Source organism: Anser cygnoides, chromosome Z (assembly GCF_040182565.1).
Source record: "Anser cygnoides isolate HZ-2024a breed goose chromosome Z, Taihu_goose_T2T_genome, whole genome shotgun sequence".
NCBI classification, from domain to species: domain Eukaryota; kingdom Metazoa; phylum Chordata; class Aves; order Anseriformes; family Anatidae; genus Anser; species Anser cygnoides.
This window is the reverse complement of record NC_089912.1, coordinates 51,268,827-51,285,539: the sequence shown is the minus strand read 5'-3', so window position 1 is coordinate 51,285,539 and position 16,713 is coordinate 51,268,827. Positions and strand designations below refer to the sequence as shown.

Genomic DNA, 16,713 nt, shown 5'->3' with positions numbered 1-16,713 from the left:
CTTGGTGTCTTCTGCAAAGATACTAAAGCCATTTTTATTATATTAATGGTGCATAATTGTCATCAAACCTTTGCTGGGTGGCAAGGGTAAACATTTTTTTTTCACCTACATCATAATTTGATTGTCATTTTTTCTTTATTTTCTCTATCACATATAATGTAGCCTACAACCAATTTATAGGTGTTCTTGTTGTGAAAGAAAAAAGCAGTAAATCAGCTGATGGCTCCTGGGAAAAAACGCCTGACAGAAATTTCACATGACTTGTGATTACAGATAGTAGTCTACATTGAACTGAAAGTATGATATCATCTCTACAGTGACCTGACACCACCTTGGAAAAGCTGATACCTCAGATATGCTGTTTGTTTTGTTTTCTTTTCTAATATTTCTTAAGTTTAAGCAACAGAGGCTATTTGACAAGCTGTTTAATTACATAGCCCTTGCATGAGGGCTCTGTAGCAAAACTTCAGACATCTATTCTGAAGAAGAGGAGGCTCAGGGGAGACCTTATGGCTCTCTACAAGTACTTGTAGGTACTTGGAAGGAAGATATGGGGAGCTGGGGGTCAGCCTCTTCTCACAGATAACTGGTGATAGGACTAGAGGGAATGACCTCAAGTTGCGCCAGGGGAGGCTTAGTTTGGAAATTTGGAGAAATTTCTTCTCAGAAAGAGTAGTCAGGCATTGGGACGGATTGCCCAGTAAAATGGCGGAGTCACTGTCCCTTGGGGAGTTCAAGGAAAGGTTGGACTTGGTGCCTAGGGACATGTTTTAGTGGGTGACGTTGGTAGTAGGGTGATGGTTGGACCAGGTGATCTTCAAGGTCTTTTCCAACCTTAATGATTCTGTGATTCTATCTTAAAGGCAGACAAATGAGTACAGACAAGAAGGCTAAGACAAAGTCTTAAAAAGAGGCCAGTTATCAACAGAACCCATACTTTTCTGAAATCCTCTGCAGACAAGCCAATAGTGGGCAATATTTAATTGTAAGAACAGTAAAACTATTTTCACCTGTGCATGTGGTTAATATCTCACTTGCGTAGAAGGAGGATGTGCTAGGGGATTACTCAGAGAAAGAACAAAAGAAACGGAGAACAGTATTATTAAAGATGTATTCTTTGGTCTCTCCCCAGATCTCTTGACCTAACATGGGTGTTAGAAGGAGGTGCATGAATTATCTACTCTGGATAAAATAGAAGAGTAAATGAAAACTATCCACTCCTCCACCAGAAACTACATTTTACAACAGTCAGAGAAATTGTAATTAAAATGTAACACCAATTTATGGGAGCATGTAATTTGACTATTCATATAATCAACATTTCTTCAAAAATCCCCAAACTGAAGTATCTAAGCTGCACTATGTATTTCACAGTTTGCAAGAGTTTGTATTATTTAATTGGATACTGTGTTTTGAAAAAAAAAAAAGGCTATTTTTTCCTTCTGAGAGTTTACTCTTGTCAGCTGACTTCAGTGACTTGTTCTTGCTCAACAGTTGTTTTAGCCCTGCACAGCCAAATCACCAAAGGGAGGATAAACCACACTCCATTTTGGCTGTCATGTGAAGAGTTAACTAAATTCTTAAAGTAGTGATTGTGCTGATGATGTGTGGGCAAGCCTAAGTCAGCAGTGGCAGAGTATGTCATTAATTTCAGTATTTTTGTTTTTGTTTGTTTTTAAAATTACCAGACTTGGTGGTGAAGCCACAGAGGCAAGTAAAGCATCATATTCCCATTTCTAGTCTCCTCGAAGCAGAAAGTGATGTTTAATCACTTCAAAATTCATCAGTTTTCAGCATCAATGTTGCCATTGAGATGACCTTCAGCTACGATTAGGATTTCTCCATGCACTGTCCAGCAAACAGACTTTTTAAGGTGAATCACCTTTTGGGCCAATACCATACCTGTAAGTTTCCAGCTGTTTTCTTTCTTTCCCTTTCTCCCTTTCTCCCTTCCTTCCTTCCTTCCTTCCTTCCTTCCTTCCTTCCTTCCTTCCTTCCTTCCTTCCTTCCTTCCTTCCTTCCTTCCTTCCTTCCTTCCTTCCTTCCTTCCTTCCTTCCTCCCTCCCTCCCTCCCTCCCTCCCTTCCTTCCTTCCCTCCTTCCTTCCTTCCTTCCTTCCTTCCTTCCTTCCTTCCTTCCTTCCTTCCTTCCTTCCTTCCTTCCTTCCTTCCTTCCTTCCTTCCTTCCTTCCTTCCTTTCTTTCTTTCTTTCTTTCTTTCTTTCTTCCTTCCTTTCTTTCTTTCTCTCTCTCTCTCTCTCGTTCTCTCGTTCTCTCGTTCTTTCTCTTTCTCTCTCTCTCTCTCTCTCTCTCTCTCTCCTTCTCCTTCTCCTTCTCCTTCTCCTTCTCCTTCTCCTTCTCCTTCTCCTTCTCCTTCTCCTTCTCCTTCTCCTTCTTCTTTCTCTTTCTCTTTGTCTCTCTCTCTTTCTTTCTTTCTTTGTGTGTGCGTGTTTTAATTTGGGGGGAGGAGGGAAGGATTTTTTTTAATTTCTCATGGCAGTGAGCAGCACCAGAAAGTCTGGAAACCAAGATAATGCCTGTGAGCTACTATCTACAATCTACTTTTTTCAAGGGGATGACAGTAAGAGTGAGAATTTTCTGCATCAAACTGGCCACTTAAATATTCTGTACCTCTGCTTCCTTATTTGTACTGCAAAGATAATATTTGTTTTCCTCCTTCACAATACGGCAATACAACTATTTTGATCATGTAACACTTGAAAAAGTGTTGAGTTGTTACTTAAAATAAAACATTGAATCAATATTTCCAAAGAGTTGGTTTATGGCCTCTAAGTAGTGGTCACATGTCCTGTTGTCTGCAGCTAGATTGGTGTAAAAGCTGAATGCCCCAGCTGTTCATTGCTAGTGGCACAATTGTTCTCTAGTCCTTACAGCTCAGAATAACCAGATTTACTTGCACATGCTTAGCAGAAGGCTTTTTCTAACCTGCCTTGTTTAGGCTAAGGAGTGATTACATATGCAGTTACATTAGCAAATGGGGGGTGTGTGGGGGTGTGTGTGGGGGTGGGGGGTGTGTGGGGGGGTGGGGTGTGTGTGTGGGTGGATGTGTATTCCCCAGTGGGGGAGCAGAGGAAAACAGCTGGCAGAGTTATATCTTCACTCAGCTCAGCTGGAACCAAACCAGAGCTGGAGACTTGCTCACAGTTGAGCTGCTCTTTACAGCAAAAGTAACCTCACTGAAATCAATAGAGTTACTAATCACATCTCTTTGAGTAGCAGGTGCTGAATCTGACCCAAAGCAGCTACTGTTGTTGATAGAATAATTTTCTGTCATGTAAAGACAGTTGTTGTGTTGGCTGTTCCCAGAGAGAAAACCTACAGGCTCAGTAATAGGTCCACAATGAATATAGCAGCTTCCTTCCTCAATATAGGTAATGGATAAACAAGAGTAGAAACTGAAGTGGTCTACAAGCCCAGAGAGCAGACACAGTCCAGAAAGATTCCCCGTGAAGCTTGTTTTCCAGGGGGACCACTTCTACAAGTGAGACAATTTTTCATCCACCAAAATATTAATCCTGTGATTTATCTGACGAGTCTGCTGACCAAATTGTCACTCACTGACATTTCAGAGATAGGTACCTGTTCACCAGAAATTAGGTTTACGGCACACAATCCAGAGAAAATTTGCCAGGTCTTAATGCCTTTCAGCCTTTACTGGCAAGATTGTGACTGTCCAAATGTGAAAGGCAGTGTATCATATTACCTCTGCTGGCTTCTGGGTTTCTTCACTTCCTGCAGTCCATTAATGAATTCACTGAATGAAGCGATAAATACTCAATTTTTCGCTGCCCAAACTGCTTTTTAGTTTTCTATTTAGAAACATTATTACTCAAAATGAGGGTGTTGCAAATAATCCCACCCACCTTGCAGTGCTAATACACAATTAGAGAGGCATTGGTTTTCTTTTGTTTCTCTGAATTTTCTAGAGTGGAGCAAACTGTGAGGTTTTCTCAAAAGTTACTGAGAGCAGGTATCTTTTCTGGTGGGAAGAAAGGTTTCATTATGGTTCTTGGACAGAAAAAAATGTCTGGCAATACTAAAATAATTGATTTTTCAGTGGGTATATCTAACCTAAGATTATTTATTTTGCTATTTGAAGCTTTCGGCTCTCTCATAGGAGGCTAATACAATTTCTTTGGAAACTTTCTTTGTATGTGTGTGTGGAAAAGCTGAATTTGAAAACCTCCTAAAAATTCTGTGAAGTGTTCCAGTTTTATAATGATGAGCCTCATAGAACACCTTTTTCTTGAAGGAGACATTACCTGTAGTTTTCATAAGTGTGTACTCTGAGAGTGATACCACCCATTTCCTTCCTAATTTCCCTGCATGCTGCTCTTCTCTGTTTTATCAGATATTTCAACAGAGTTACTTTCTAAAGCAGCATTCTCTCTTATCAGATGTTTGGTTATTTTCCTGAGATTCCTTTTACTGCATGCTTTACTGAGTAGTTTCCCTTTCTTCACCAAATGCTGAGCTTCCTAGCTTTATTGCAAACAAAATGCTTTTTTGCCCAGAGAAGTTGTGGAGTCTCCATCCCTGGAGATCTTCAAAAGCAGCCTGGACATGGTCTTGGGCAAGAAGCTCTAGGTATTCCTGCTTGATTGGGGTGGACTAGATAACCTCCAACCTCAACCACTTCTGTGATTCTGTGAAATTAGACAGGAGGTATAGGAGGTCTTCATTTGCCAAATAACACAATCCACAGCAAAGCACTAACCAAGTCAATATGTGGTAAGACTAACAGCTGACTTTAACTTCCATTGATAATTGTTCTTCTTTTACTGACATAATATTCAATTCATTGCTGTTGAATGTTGTGATGGTAAAATTCATGCCTTCAGGGCTACAGTGAGTTTTAGCCAGATAAACTGAACTCTGGCCTAATGGCGTATTATAGACTTTTACACTGCTCAGATGCATAGGTCACAATCTGACTGTATAAACCTCTCTGTAATTATATTACCAGCCATTCTTGCATGTATTAAGATTATTCAAACAGATAATTAAAAAAAATATCAATATAGGACCGATTCGATAATCTTTAAAGCAAGAAAACTACTGATGTCAGTCTTGTCTATAAGACATACTAAATTCTGCACTTGTAATATGTTATGCCTAATCACTTGCTGCACTTACTAAACAGCAGTTTTCTAATATTATGTCTCGGAAATGATGCTTTTTTCTTTTTTTCTTTTTTTTTTTTCCCCCCACACATGGATTCCTTTGCAAATCATTTCACCCCTCTTGGTCAGCAGCATTCAGAATCCAGGAATCTAAAACATGATGCAATATGCACATAGTCCAATAAGAATACTTATTTCTATACATATCTATCACATATGTATAAAAATTATACATTATATCTAATATCCATGTATACATATCCATGCATATATATTGTACAACCACCTATAGTTATCTATTTATACCTGTACAAATATCATGTATATATACTTATGTATAAGTTCTATTCCAGAAACAGAAAGAAAAAAATGTTTTATATGTAGTATATAAATGTATAACATTTAGCCTTTGCAAAATAGATGCTGATGCCTGAGAGATTCTTAAAACACTTAAAGAAATCAATGTTTGTATATATCTTAATAAGAATAACAGGATCTCACTACCATAATAGCGGCCTTTCTATTGCTCTTCTCTAGGAATGTTCTACAATTCAAAACACTTTTCTGAAAAAAATGACTATAGAACATTTAAGAAAATATTCCAGACCAAGGAATATGAATGTTTCCACATAATGAGGTAAAGCTAATTTACTTCTTTCACACAAAGGAAAGAAAATTGAAGAGGAATTAAAAAATACAGTCAGAATTCCTCAGCGATGGAATAAAGATTCCCATATTTTCTGTATAATGTCATGCAAACTATCATTGTTTAAGAAAGTAAAGACATAAATCAGTAGAATTTTTAAAGATTTCAGACATGCCTGCTTCAACAACTGGATGACTTCTAGAAGATGCAGAGCTCCCACAAAGTCAGTAGCAATTAAGAGTACTCAGAAATATTTAGTATTGGATTCTCAATCAGAAACAGTCTTGTGAAATGTAATAATTCACTTATGATCACAACAGATAATGTTATTTTTCAGATAAGCAACTATATGTATTCCTGGCCATGTTCTTAAAGCAAGCTTGGCCATCTTTTGTTTACTTATTTGGAGTTTTGTTTGCTTACCTTACTTCAACCAGCCCATCTGTAAAACTTTATTTAATAAAGCTACCATTTAAAAATGGCCATATAAACAGGACTTTCTTGTTGATACCTTACATTATAAGGATACCTGCCAACAAAACCATGATCATCATCCCCATTTCACCTACCTCATATTTGGCATCATGCTAAAGAAGGAAAGAAAAGCTGAAAGAACTGCTGATTAGGATCTCACTTTCTTAAGTTGAACTGTAGCCCTTGAAAACATGCCAGTTGCCTTAGATGACCAAGTCAGGCTTGCTGTTAGCTAGCCTCAGTATTTGCAGTATTTGAGGTATTTCCTACAATATGCATAAGCAAGTACAAATGCATACTACAGTACTAAGGAGACTGCATTTTTTCAGCTTAGGTAAAAATTGAATATTTTATTTTGCCAACACCATCGTTATTCTTCAATACAGCACATTAAATATCTCAATATCTTTCTACTTTGGGTGCACAGTCAAATAGTTCTGTACCAAAAATATCACTTAATTGTGTTCGTAAACATGTTTTGCTTTATTTCCTACCTGAAGGATGTAGCCTCGAACATAGTCTCGAAGTGTCCAGCCTAAGCCATGTAGAATATGTAACACCTCCTCTTGCTTCAGTACACTGAAGAGTCGATCAAGTAGTATCTTCAGTCTCACAGGCACAGCCTGGGTACCGTAGAGCATCAAGCTGCTGATGTCGAACACAACGTTGGACTGCACAATCTCCACTTGGGTTGGGTGGTAGAGGTGCTGAGTACTAAGCTTGTCCAAAGCTGAAAGAAAAGGCATTACATGTAAGAGAAAAGCTAGCAGAAAGGAAAGAAAACAATCCCAAAGAATTATCTAAACACATCAAATTTGGCAGATGCACTTATTTTCAACAGAAGTAACACCTGGATGATTCTTTACTGATGATGCACTCTAAAACAGTTCCTTTTTCCAAGGGTCATAATTAACTTCAATTCATAGAGCAGAAGCATTCTTAGCTGAGCCCCAGAGACCATAATACTTGTAACTTCAAAAGAAATTACAGAAAATTAATGATCAGCTGAAGGCTAAGACTGAAGTTACACAGAACTGACAGGGACTGTTAAAGATTTGAGACTTACCTTCTATAGTACAAATGAAAACAGATACACCCTGAACCACAGCCTTTTAAACATGTTAAAAATCAGCCCTATAAGTTACCATGCAGTCTATAATGAATTCACTGCTACTTAAACCGGCAACTAAGTAGTACGCTTTGGTTTGTTTTATTCTTTAGTGTGAATTTCATATTATTCACAACACAAATAATTTAAAGATGAGAGGAGGGGAAGTCTGCAGGATGCAGGCAACTTTTATCCCCTTATAAAGTTAAAAGGTATGGAATTGTATATGACATCACACACCACATTTTGTATCAATGTTTATATTTAATTTCCTTTTCCATTTTATGGAGCATGTTTCAGCACCTAAGCTTCTGACTGCTTTTTTAAAATGAAACTTTCTGAGCATTTAAAATAATCTCATAGGGACTTCTCCTGTACTTTGGTTTCTTCTTGGCTTATGGTCGCTGGAGAGTTCATGTACTCCTGATAAATTGCTTTCTTACATCCAAAGCGCAAAGGCCCTTATCATTTACTCGCTGGCTTCATTCAACACATTTACTCCAAGGAATACTTTGTCAAAGAGTTCTGGTTTCCTCATACTTTATTTCTTACAACTGATTTGTCTGATCTTTCCTATTCTAGTGGTTAAGTCAACTTTGAATAACTAGCTTTAAATATTAATTTAAAATTCAAAAAAGATAAGGAATTGGCAAGCCTAGGGACTGCAGCCCTATGTCTCTCCACAGGACATTTATACTGCAGAATGTGAAGGGTGGGATTTTTCTTCTAATAGCTCTTCTTCCAAAGCACTTCAGCTATATAGGCTTCATGATGTGGGACAGATTTATTTACGAGTTCTGATGAATAGGATTTGATTGAAGTATAAACAGGTCAAATACTTTTCTACAGCTTTTTTTTTTTTTCTTGTTTGTATGCTAGTTTTTGTAACATGGTTATTTTGCTACTACTGTAACAGATGTGTCTTCAAAGTACTCAGAAAAAAACAACTAGAAAGTTAATTTTGTTACTGTGTAGATTGAGGTGTATTTGTGAGGATGTGTATGTGTAGGTACTGGGGTGATTGTTTCTTTTTACTTAACAGAAAACCCTATGCCTACAGTGAGGAAAAGCAAGTTCTTTCGCCAGAAGAGGAAAACTGACTTGCTTAACATTTCTAAGATGGCTATTTTAATTTGGCCCATGTCAGAGCAACGGCAAGATGTCTTTATGTAAAGACTATTGAGTGGATTATAAAATTAATAGCTAGAATGATGTTACAAAACTCTATGGACAATTACCCACTTCATGTAATGTGACCACTCTAAGAATAATAGCTTAAAAAGATGGAATAGAAAAATGATGGAATAGATGGAATAGATGGAATAGAAAAGAAAAAAGAAACAATAGAAAAAGTCCATCTAAGTGACTAAGCACACCGGTTGAACAACAGACAGAAATTTTTACAGGATGTCCTGTACTATTGAATTTATCTAAAACATCTGTTTTCAAGCAATATTATCTAACATCTTCTGCTTCTCAAAAGATGTACACACACACGCAAAAAAATAAGCATTAGTCCTGTGCTGGATTAATATTCCAAGTGACAGTGAAATGATCTCCAGTTTTGATTTGTGGCTTTCTTCTCCAAATTACATAATAAACAAATAAAAGAAGTACATTCTATTCTTTTAAAGTACAAGTCAGAATATGCAATGAAGTGTATAATTTACAACACAACAAAGCATATATTTTTGCATGGGCATGTCCCAGAATGTTTGCAAAATAAAGACAGTCTTCATACAACAGACAAAAAAAAAATAGTTTAATGTGTAGAGAAATTAGAAGTTCTTATGGATCAATGATTATTGAAACCCCTTGCAGATGTCAAGAGAATGCAATTTTAAACTTTAATTTGAATAATCTGTAATATAGAACTTTATATATGTATATATAAATAATATATAATAAATAATAAATAATAAAATTATATATATATATGTATATATATAAAGGAAATTGCTAAGAGTTGATAGATAGAGGTTACTTTCCACAGTACTCCTAATTAATTTCTTCTCTGGTATAATCTGAATCTTTAAACTAATGACAGTGTTTTAGTTAGATTCAAGAGGCCTTTTCTATTGTTAGACACATGCTCTTTCAGGTAAGAGATAAAAATAAAGGACCTAAATTCATTACTCTTTCTGATAGGAAAAGAGTACTATCTTTAGCCTTCTTGTCAAATCTCAGACTAGACAGTTGCATTCTGTTGTACTGAATTGACCATCTAATTTAATGTAGATAAGGCATTCCTCATGACTTCCTGTCCTAAACTATTGGTTCGATTTCTATATGCTAATGATCAGTGCTGTGTTTCATAGGTGAGTACATTCAAAATTATCTGCAGCAGTGTATGATTTCATAAGTGCTTAGGAGACTTCAAGATGAAACATGCTATATATAAGAATGAGCTTTATTATACCTGAAAAAATACATAAAAAGACGTGTCCTTATTAAGAAGATATCACTGACTGAACATCATGAACTGTTCATTGTAAGTCCCTTCTGGGTGCAGCATGAGGTATTACTCATACTTAAGTTTTCAGTGGGCTCAAAACTTCACCCAGAAAAGTCTTACCATGTTTGTGACTTTTTGCTCATAACCTGTACAATTTTTGCAGAAAATTACTATGATGAGTTCAGCTAGGTGCTTCAATTGAGGCAGCTACCTTTCAACAGCCTGATTTGATTTTTAGCACTGCCCCAATAGTCTGATATTTTTTATTTTCATGTGAGCAGAAAGCTGTGCACTGATACAGGAAGGAAAGACCTGATGAAACTTAAAATCATATGCCTGCAGAATAATCTTTTTCTTTTCTTTCTTTTTTTCTTTTTGTGGAACAGCCAAAAAAGTTCCTTTTATTTTACTATAACAGCTTACAGCAGAGCAGCATTTCCCTAGTGATCCCTAAATTTGAAACATTTGTTTCAGAAATTTTAACCAATAAAAGAAAAGGGGGGCAAAAAGGGTCATAAAGTAGATACAGCAGATTGCCTTCAACACACAAAAAATTATAATTGGATAAGTAGTGTAAGAATTAGTAACCTTTCATTTCTGTTTTTCTACCCAACTTTGAAGTATTGAGCATGCACCATAATCCTTAAATGATCAGTATTAATCACTGATTTTAGAAGACGCCTATCTATTTAGGATCCTTTTCAGGACCCTTCCTAGCCTCTTGCCATCACAAGGTGAAAACCTTTCTTTCTGCATTGAAGTGTTAAGCTCTTATTGTAATTTTATTGCTGCAGACGGCAATTCTGAGAAGACACAGAAGACTCAATGAGATGTTCCTTGGGGCTACATACTTATGTACCCACACATTCACACGTTGCAAGCAGTGCACGCAGTGCTTAGGTTTTCTATATGTTGCTGTAAAAATGGAAGCAGATCCCTTCTGTTTACACCTTGTTCTGGGTGCTCTGCTATCCACACTCAAATTTTTTGCAAATTGTACGCACCCAAATGACCCAAAAGATCTAGGACTGAATATTCCTGTCTTAAGGGTTTCAATGCATTTTAGTTTTGTAGTTGTTGCTGGAGTTGGTGGTTTCTTTATAGTCACTCTTGGCAGCTGAAAGGAGAGTGTCTAGTTTTCTGAGTGCAGAGAAAATCCAGGTAGCAAAAGGCTAGCTCATCCAATTGCAAATTCAACTTGCCTGTGATCCCTTTTTTAGGAAGAAATAAAGATATATAGGACAGATGATACTTAGAACCATGCAACACTTCATATGACTATTGTCCCAATTATTTTAAGCACCTGAGTTAGCTACTTAAAAATAATAATAATAATAAAATAAAATAAAAAAATAGACATATATACTTATCAGCTGTGTGAACATACAAAATTGAAGAGAAAATCACATTAAAGGAGTTGCATGTCATGCACCTGCAAATGAATGCTAGGTTCTTTCTAATATTTAGATTATCCATTCTTTACTTTCTTCAATAGTAAACTAAGTTCCCAGATTTTACACAGACTCAGTATAATTTGAAATGTAAAGATAACTTTGAAACTGATACAGTGTCAATCTTCACATTACTGCCTATATTTTCCTTATTATACAAAATGCCAGCAAAAGTTTTGGGACTATTTGTAATAAATTGATAAACAATTTTTGTTCCTTTTTTTTCTTTTTTTTCTTTTTTTCTTTTTATCTGTAGTAAAGCAGGGAGGAGGGACCTACTTCATCATATTTTACTGGAGTTTTTGGACACTGCAATTCAAAGGAGATTAAGTGGAAAAGGTAAAGTAAGGCTACAGAACTCATTCAACTTTTCAAAAGACAAAACATTAAGAAAAATGCTTTCATTCTATCTATACTGTGAGAAGTTCATAGGTTCAGCTATGCAAATTTACTCATTGACCTAGGACCCTATATTTTTCAATTTGTAGTGAAGAAGGTCATCCAAATTAAAAGTCGTGCTTCTGAGTGGTTTCTATTTTTGTTAAGTAAAAGAAATACAAGCAGACACTGAAAAATTTTGTACTTTTAAGCTCTCATACTGTTCTTTGAATACGTAAAAGCACGATATTTTGCTTTTATTGAATATAAGAGAATTCTAAATATCCTAGTTTAAATGTATTTGGAATTGTAAATCCATGTAGTTCTTTCTAATTTCCTGATCCTAGATGAATATTCAGGTTTTCTGGACAGTTGAAAAAGTCTAGTCCTAGGAATTTCTCCTAGGAGAAAATCCAGCTGATTTGCCTGGCTGTGTACCTCAGAGCACCACATAAGAGATTCCAGTCAGTAGGTTACAATGCACTGATCATTATGAATCTCACTACATTTCAGCTCCAAACTTGTGCTCAGCAATATTGCCACTCTTGCATGCTCTCAAACCAGTTCTCTAATCTACCAAAGACAGACACAGATGGACACACATACACATGACAATAAATAGTTTTTAAAACATCATCATATTTCCAGATAACTAGATTTGTTCAAGGATCAATAGGAAAATGAAAAAGAAATTTTCTGTAGTTTGCGTCCAACCAATGACTGAGAGTATTCCAGACATTTTTTATCTAAATAACTGGGCAAATTTCTGCAGCAAGAGAAACTGGAATTGATAAATCAAATATGCAATACCAGCATAAAAAATTTCCAAAATACTGTTGCAACAACAGCATGCTGAGTATGGTAGAACAGATACAGTATTACTAATGGCAATGTGGGGCACTGTAGTTTGCGGTTGGTTTTACTGGTGAACATGAACACCTTTACATTTTTCAGAAGATTTTCTTCTTATTTTCCTGCTACAGAGAAACAATAGCAAATTCTTTCAAGAACAGAAGGTAGCCTAGGATTGACTGAAATGCTGGAGGGACATGCAGACTACTGCAGTCATAAGGGGTGGTCTAAGCTAGCCTCCCTCAGGATGCAGATTTAATACTACCTGCCACATTGTGTACTGCAGTACATTTCCTAAGTCAAAAAAAAAGAAATTGCTCTTCAGAAATGTCGTGCTTAGAAGGTGATCAAGGACAAGAAAACTTGCCAGTGTCTACTGAGTGACTCAAATATTTTTATGGTGTAGGAAATTATCCCATTCACCCCTTGGCACAAGCACAGAGAGGATGAAGCATTAACATTTATAAGGGTAGGTGGACTTTCTGATCAGTCTGGGCATAAATACAAGCGTATTACAGCATAAATACAAGCATGGCATCCTTTGGTGATTTTCCTTTTGCTCCTGTCTTCATTCCTTTCACAATTTTGTCCATATTAAAGAGGAAAATTCACTAAGCCACTAGATTTCGAAAGATCATGGGAGGTGAGGAAGTAATTCATGTTCTGATTCATAGGCAAAAATAACTTTTCCCTCTGTCTTTTACTGTATTTAAATGCTAATAATGGAAACCACTTGCCAAATGCATTTAGTCTCTGACAGACCAACACATATGTGATCTCCTAATTTACAGCTTGCATGTACAGATGTTCACACTTAGTAAAAGGATACCTAATAGCATTTTAAAATTAAATGTGTGTTGATTATAGGTGTTTCAAACCCCAAAAACACAGCAACTGAACTGATAAATGTCTTCACGCCTCACCATGTCTCATGCTCTAACAACATTTTTGTAACAGACCAAAAAAATCCCCAGCACTTCAGTTACATGTACACAAAATAAATGTTATTAAAAAAGTCTGAATGAAATCTTTCATTAACTTTTTTCATCTATGATCTGATTCCAAGCTAAAACATTTAGATTGCTACTAGGTTTATGTAGCCGAAAGCAGAACCACAGTTTGTTCACAGACATTGCTTGCTGTCTGCAATTTTTTTATCCCTTTGCAAAACTTTGAACCCCATCCAGCTTTGACACACTGCCTCTTCAGTTAATAACTATCAAGTTTCCCCTTGTCTCCTGTCTACTTTTCTTTGAGGCAATTGCGCACTCAGCACCCCGAGATAATAACACACATCTATAAGATAAAAGCAATGGCATTAATGTAATTGTCTGCCTTTCTCTCTTTAGCCTAATCTTTTTTTTTCCTTCAGTTTTGACTGCCTCTGTGACACCTGTTTTTGTCTCCTCTGATCCTACGACAGGTTTTCCGCTGACAAGGTTTTTGCCTGACAGAGATTCTGCCAGACAAGAGCATAATAAAGTATGAAGAACTGCTTGTCAGAGTTTCTGCCAATGCTCACATGAAATAGGGGAAAAACTCTTTTTTTTTTTTTAAAGGGGCCCTATGCTGGTCGCTTTTGGCCTGTCAGGAAAACAGCCTCCTTGGCCAATTCCTGCAAGCCAAACAGGTGGTTTTTTTTTATGTTTTCTTTCTATAAACACAGAAAAAAATATAAATGAATAAATAAATAAATCTTCAATAGTAGAAAACATGATTGCAGGAAAAAAAAAAAAAGAAAACAAAACACAAAACTTTCTCCTAACTTCTACATTGCATAATCATTTTTTAAACACAGAATTGGCTCTTAAATAAATAAATATAGTAAAAGGCTTTTTCCCACTTTTCCTTGTTGATAGCTAACGTGTTCAAAGGAACGAGCAATACAGGACCATGTCATTCCATGCTATCTCAGACAAACATCGGGGCTACCAAACACTACCTGCATGGTCATACTTCATAAATGAGACAACCAACTCTGTAGACCATGATAAGGAAGATGAGACACATCCTCTTCTCTTCTGCAGGATTTGGTCTTGCTAAGCTTTCGTGTCAGAGTATGCATTTGTGCTTGTGTAAAGGAGGATTTCAGAACTGATGATGCACCTGATATAGATGAATGATGGGAAGGTCCCAGCATATAGTTGCTTTTGTGTTTGTTGACATCATCTGTTGACAAAACTCTGCTAGAGACACCAACTACTGACCAATGCATAGTGCACCAAGTGGCCTTCACTGGCCTGGCCATCCTTTCTAGACATTACCCTGCAACCTCAGTCCGTTGGTCCAGAACCACTACTTATACTCAGGCTCTTCGCTGTCTACCTAAGCTACACCACAAATGTGCCTGTCTGACTTCTGAACGATACTCAGACCCAAATTGCAGTGTGGTCTCCAGCCCTGTTTGTGACATAACCTTTTTTGTTCCTGACTGAAGCCCCTGAAAGGACCCTTGGCCTGACTTAAAAATCCTAAAAGCAGAGGATCAGGCAATTCCAAAATATCGGAAGTCAAGCAGGTGGAGCAGAAGGCTGGCCTGGCTGACCAGGGATCTTCTTCCGGAGCTTAGGCAAAAAAAGAAAATGTACGGCTGCTGGAAGCAGGGTCAGGCAACGTGGAAGGAATACAGGGACACTTCGCGTTTGTAGGGAGAAAACTCATGTGGGCAAAGCCCAACTAGAGTTGAGCTGGCCAGGTCTGTGGGAGACAATAAAAAGTTTTATTTTTAGATATGTGAACAGAAAAAGGAGGACCAAAGAAAACATAGGTCCGCTACTTGATTGGGAAGGTCACCTCACAGACAATGACATAGGCAAAGCAGAGACGTTTAATGCCTTCTTTGCCTCCATCTTCAATGCTGATGATGGGCTTCGGGACCCAGGGTGCCCTGAGCTGGAGGACCATGACGGTGGAAATGATAAACTCGCAACCAACCCTGAATGTGTGCGGGATTTGCTGCTCCACCTGGATCCATACAAGTCCATGGGTCCAGATGGGATTCATCCCAGGGTGCTTAGAGAGCTGGCAGACGTCATCATGGGACCTCTCTTAATTATTTTTCAATGGTCTTGGGAATCTGGAGAGGTCCCAGTAGACTGGAAGCTGGCAAATGTTGTACCAATTTTCAAAAAGGGCAAGAAAGAAGACCCTGGCAATTACAGGCCTGTCAGTCTCATGTCAGTGCCTGGTAAAATTATGGAGAAGATGATCCTTGAAGTTATTCAAGCACACCTGGGGGACAATGGAGTCCCAATGCTTCACAAGGGGTAGGTCCTGTTTAACAAATTTGATTTCATTTTATGATAAGATCACCCATTTAGTCGATCAAGGAAAACCAGCTGACGTGATCTTTTTGGATTTCAGTAAAGATTTTGACATGGTTTCCCATAGGATCCTACTGGACAAAATGTCCAGCATACAGCTAAAAAAAACATCATACAATGGGTGAGCAATTGGCTGATGGGCAGGGCTCAAAGGGTTGTGGTAAATGGGTCTGCATCAGGCTGGCAGACTGTCACTAGTGGGGTCCCTCAAGGCTCCATTTTAGGGCCAGTCCTCTTCAATGTCTTTATAAATGATTTGGATGTAGGAATAGTAGGTGTTTTGAGCAAATTTGGTGATGACACTAAACTTGGAGGATTTGTGGACTCGGATGAGGGTGGAAAGGCCTTGCAGAGAGATCTGGACGGATTGGAGAGCTGGGCAATCACCAACCACATGACCTTTAACAAGAGCAAGTGCCAGGTCCTGCACATGGGACGGGGCAACCCTGGCTATCAGTACAGACAGGGCGACGAGATGCTGGAGAGCAGCCCCGCAGAGAGGGATCTGGGGGTTATGATTGACAGCAAGTTGAATATGAGCCAGCAGTGTGCCCTGGCAGCCAGGAGGGCCAACCGCATCCTGGGGTACATCAAGCAAAGCATTGCTAGTCGGTCGAGGGAAGTGATTGTCCCAGTCTACTCTGCGCTGGTGTGGCCTCACCTCAAGAACTGTGTACAGTTCTGGGCACCACAGTACAAAAAGGACATAAAGCTGTTGGAGAGTGTCCAGAGGAGGGCGACGAAGATGGTGAAGGGCCTAGAGAGGAAGACATATGAGGAGCGGCTGAGGTCACTGGGCCTGTTCAGCCTGGAAGAGAGGAGACTGAGGGGAGACCTCATCACAGTCTACAGATTCCTCACGAGGGGCAGTGGAGGGGAAGGCGT

General features: G+C 38.0%; 1 protein-coding gene across 12 annotated transcripts in view; it reads right to left on the bottom strand.

Annotated features, from left to right (window-relative positions):
- BNC2 (basonuclin zinc finger protein 2) overlaps window positions 1-16,713 on the bottom strand; it is a 382,991-nt gene that overhangs the window by 130,527 nt on the left and 235,751 nt on the right. For all 12 annotated transcript variants that reach the window (XM_066988921.1, XM_066988916.1, XM_066988919.1 and 9 more), the window contains one exon: window positions 6,756-6,991. In XM_066988921.1, the coding sequence (XP_066845022.1) occupies window positions 6,756-6,991 (236 nt within the window). The remainder of the gene's footprint in view (window positions 1-6,755; window positions 6,992-16,713) is intronic.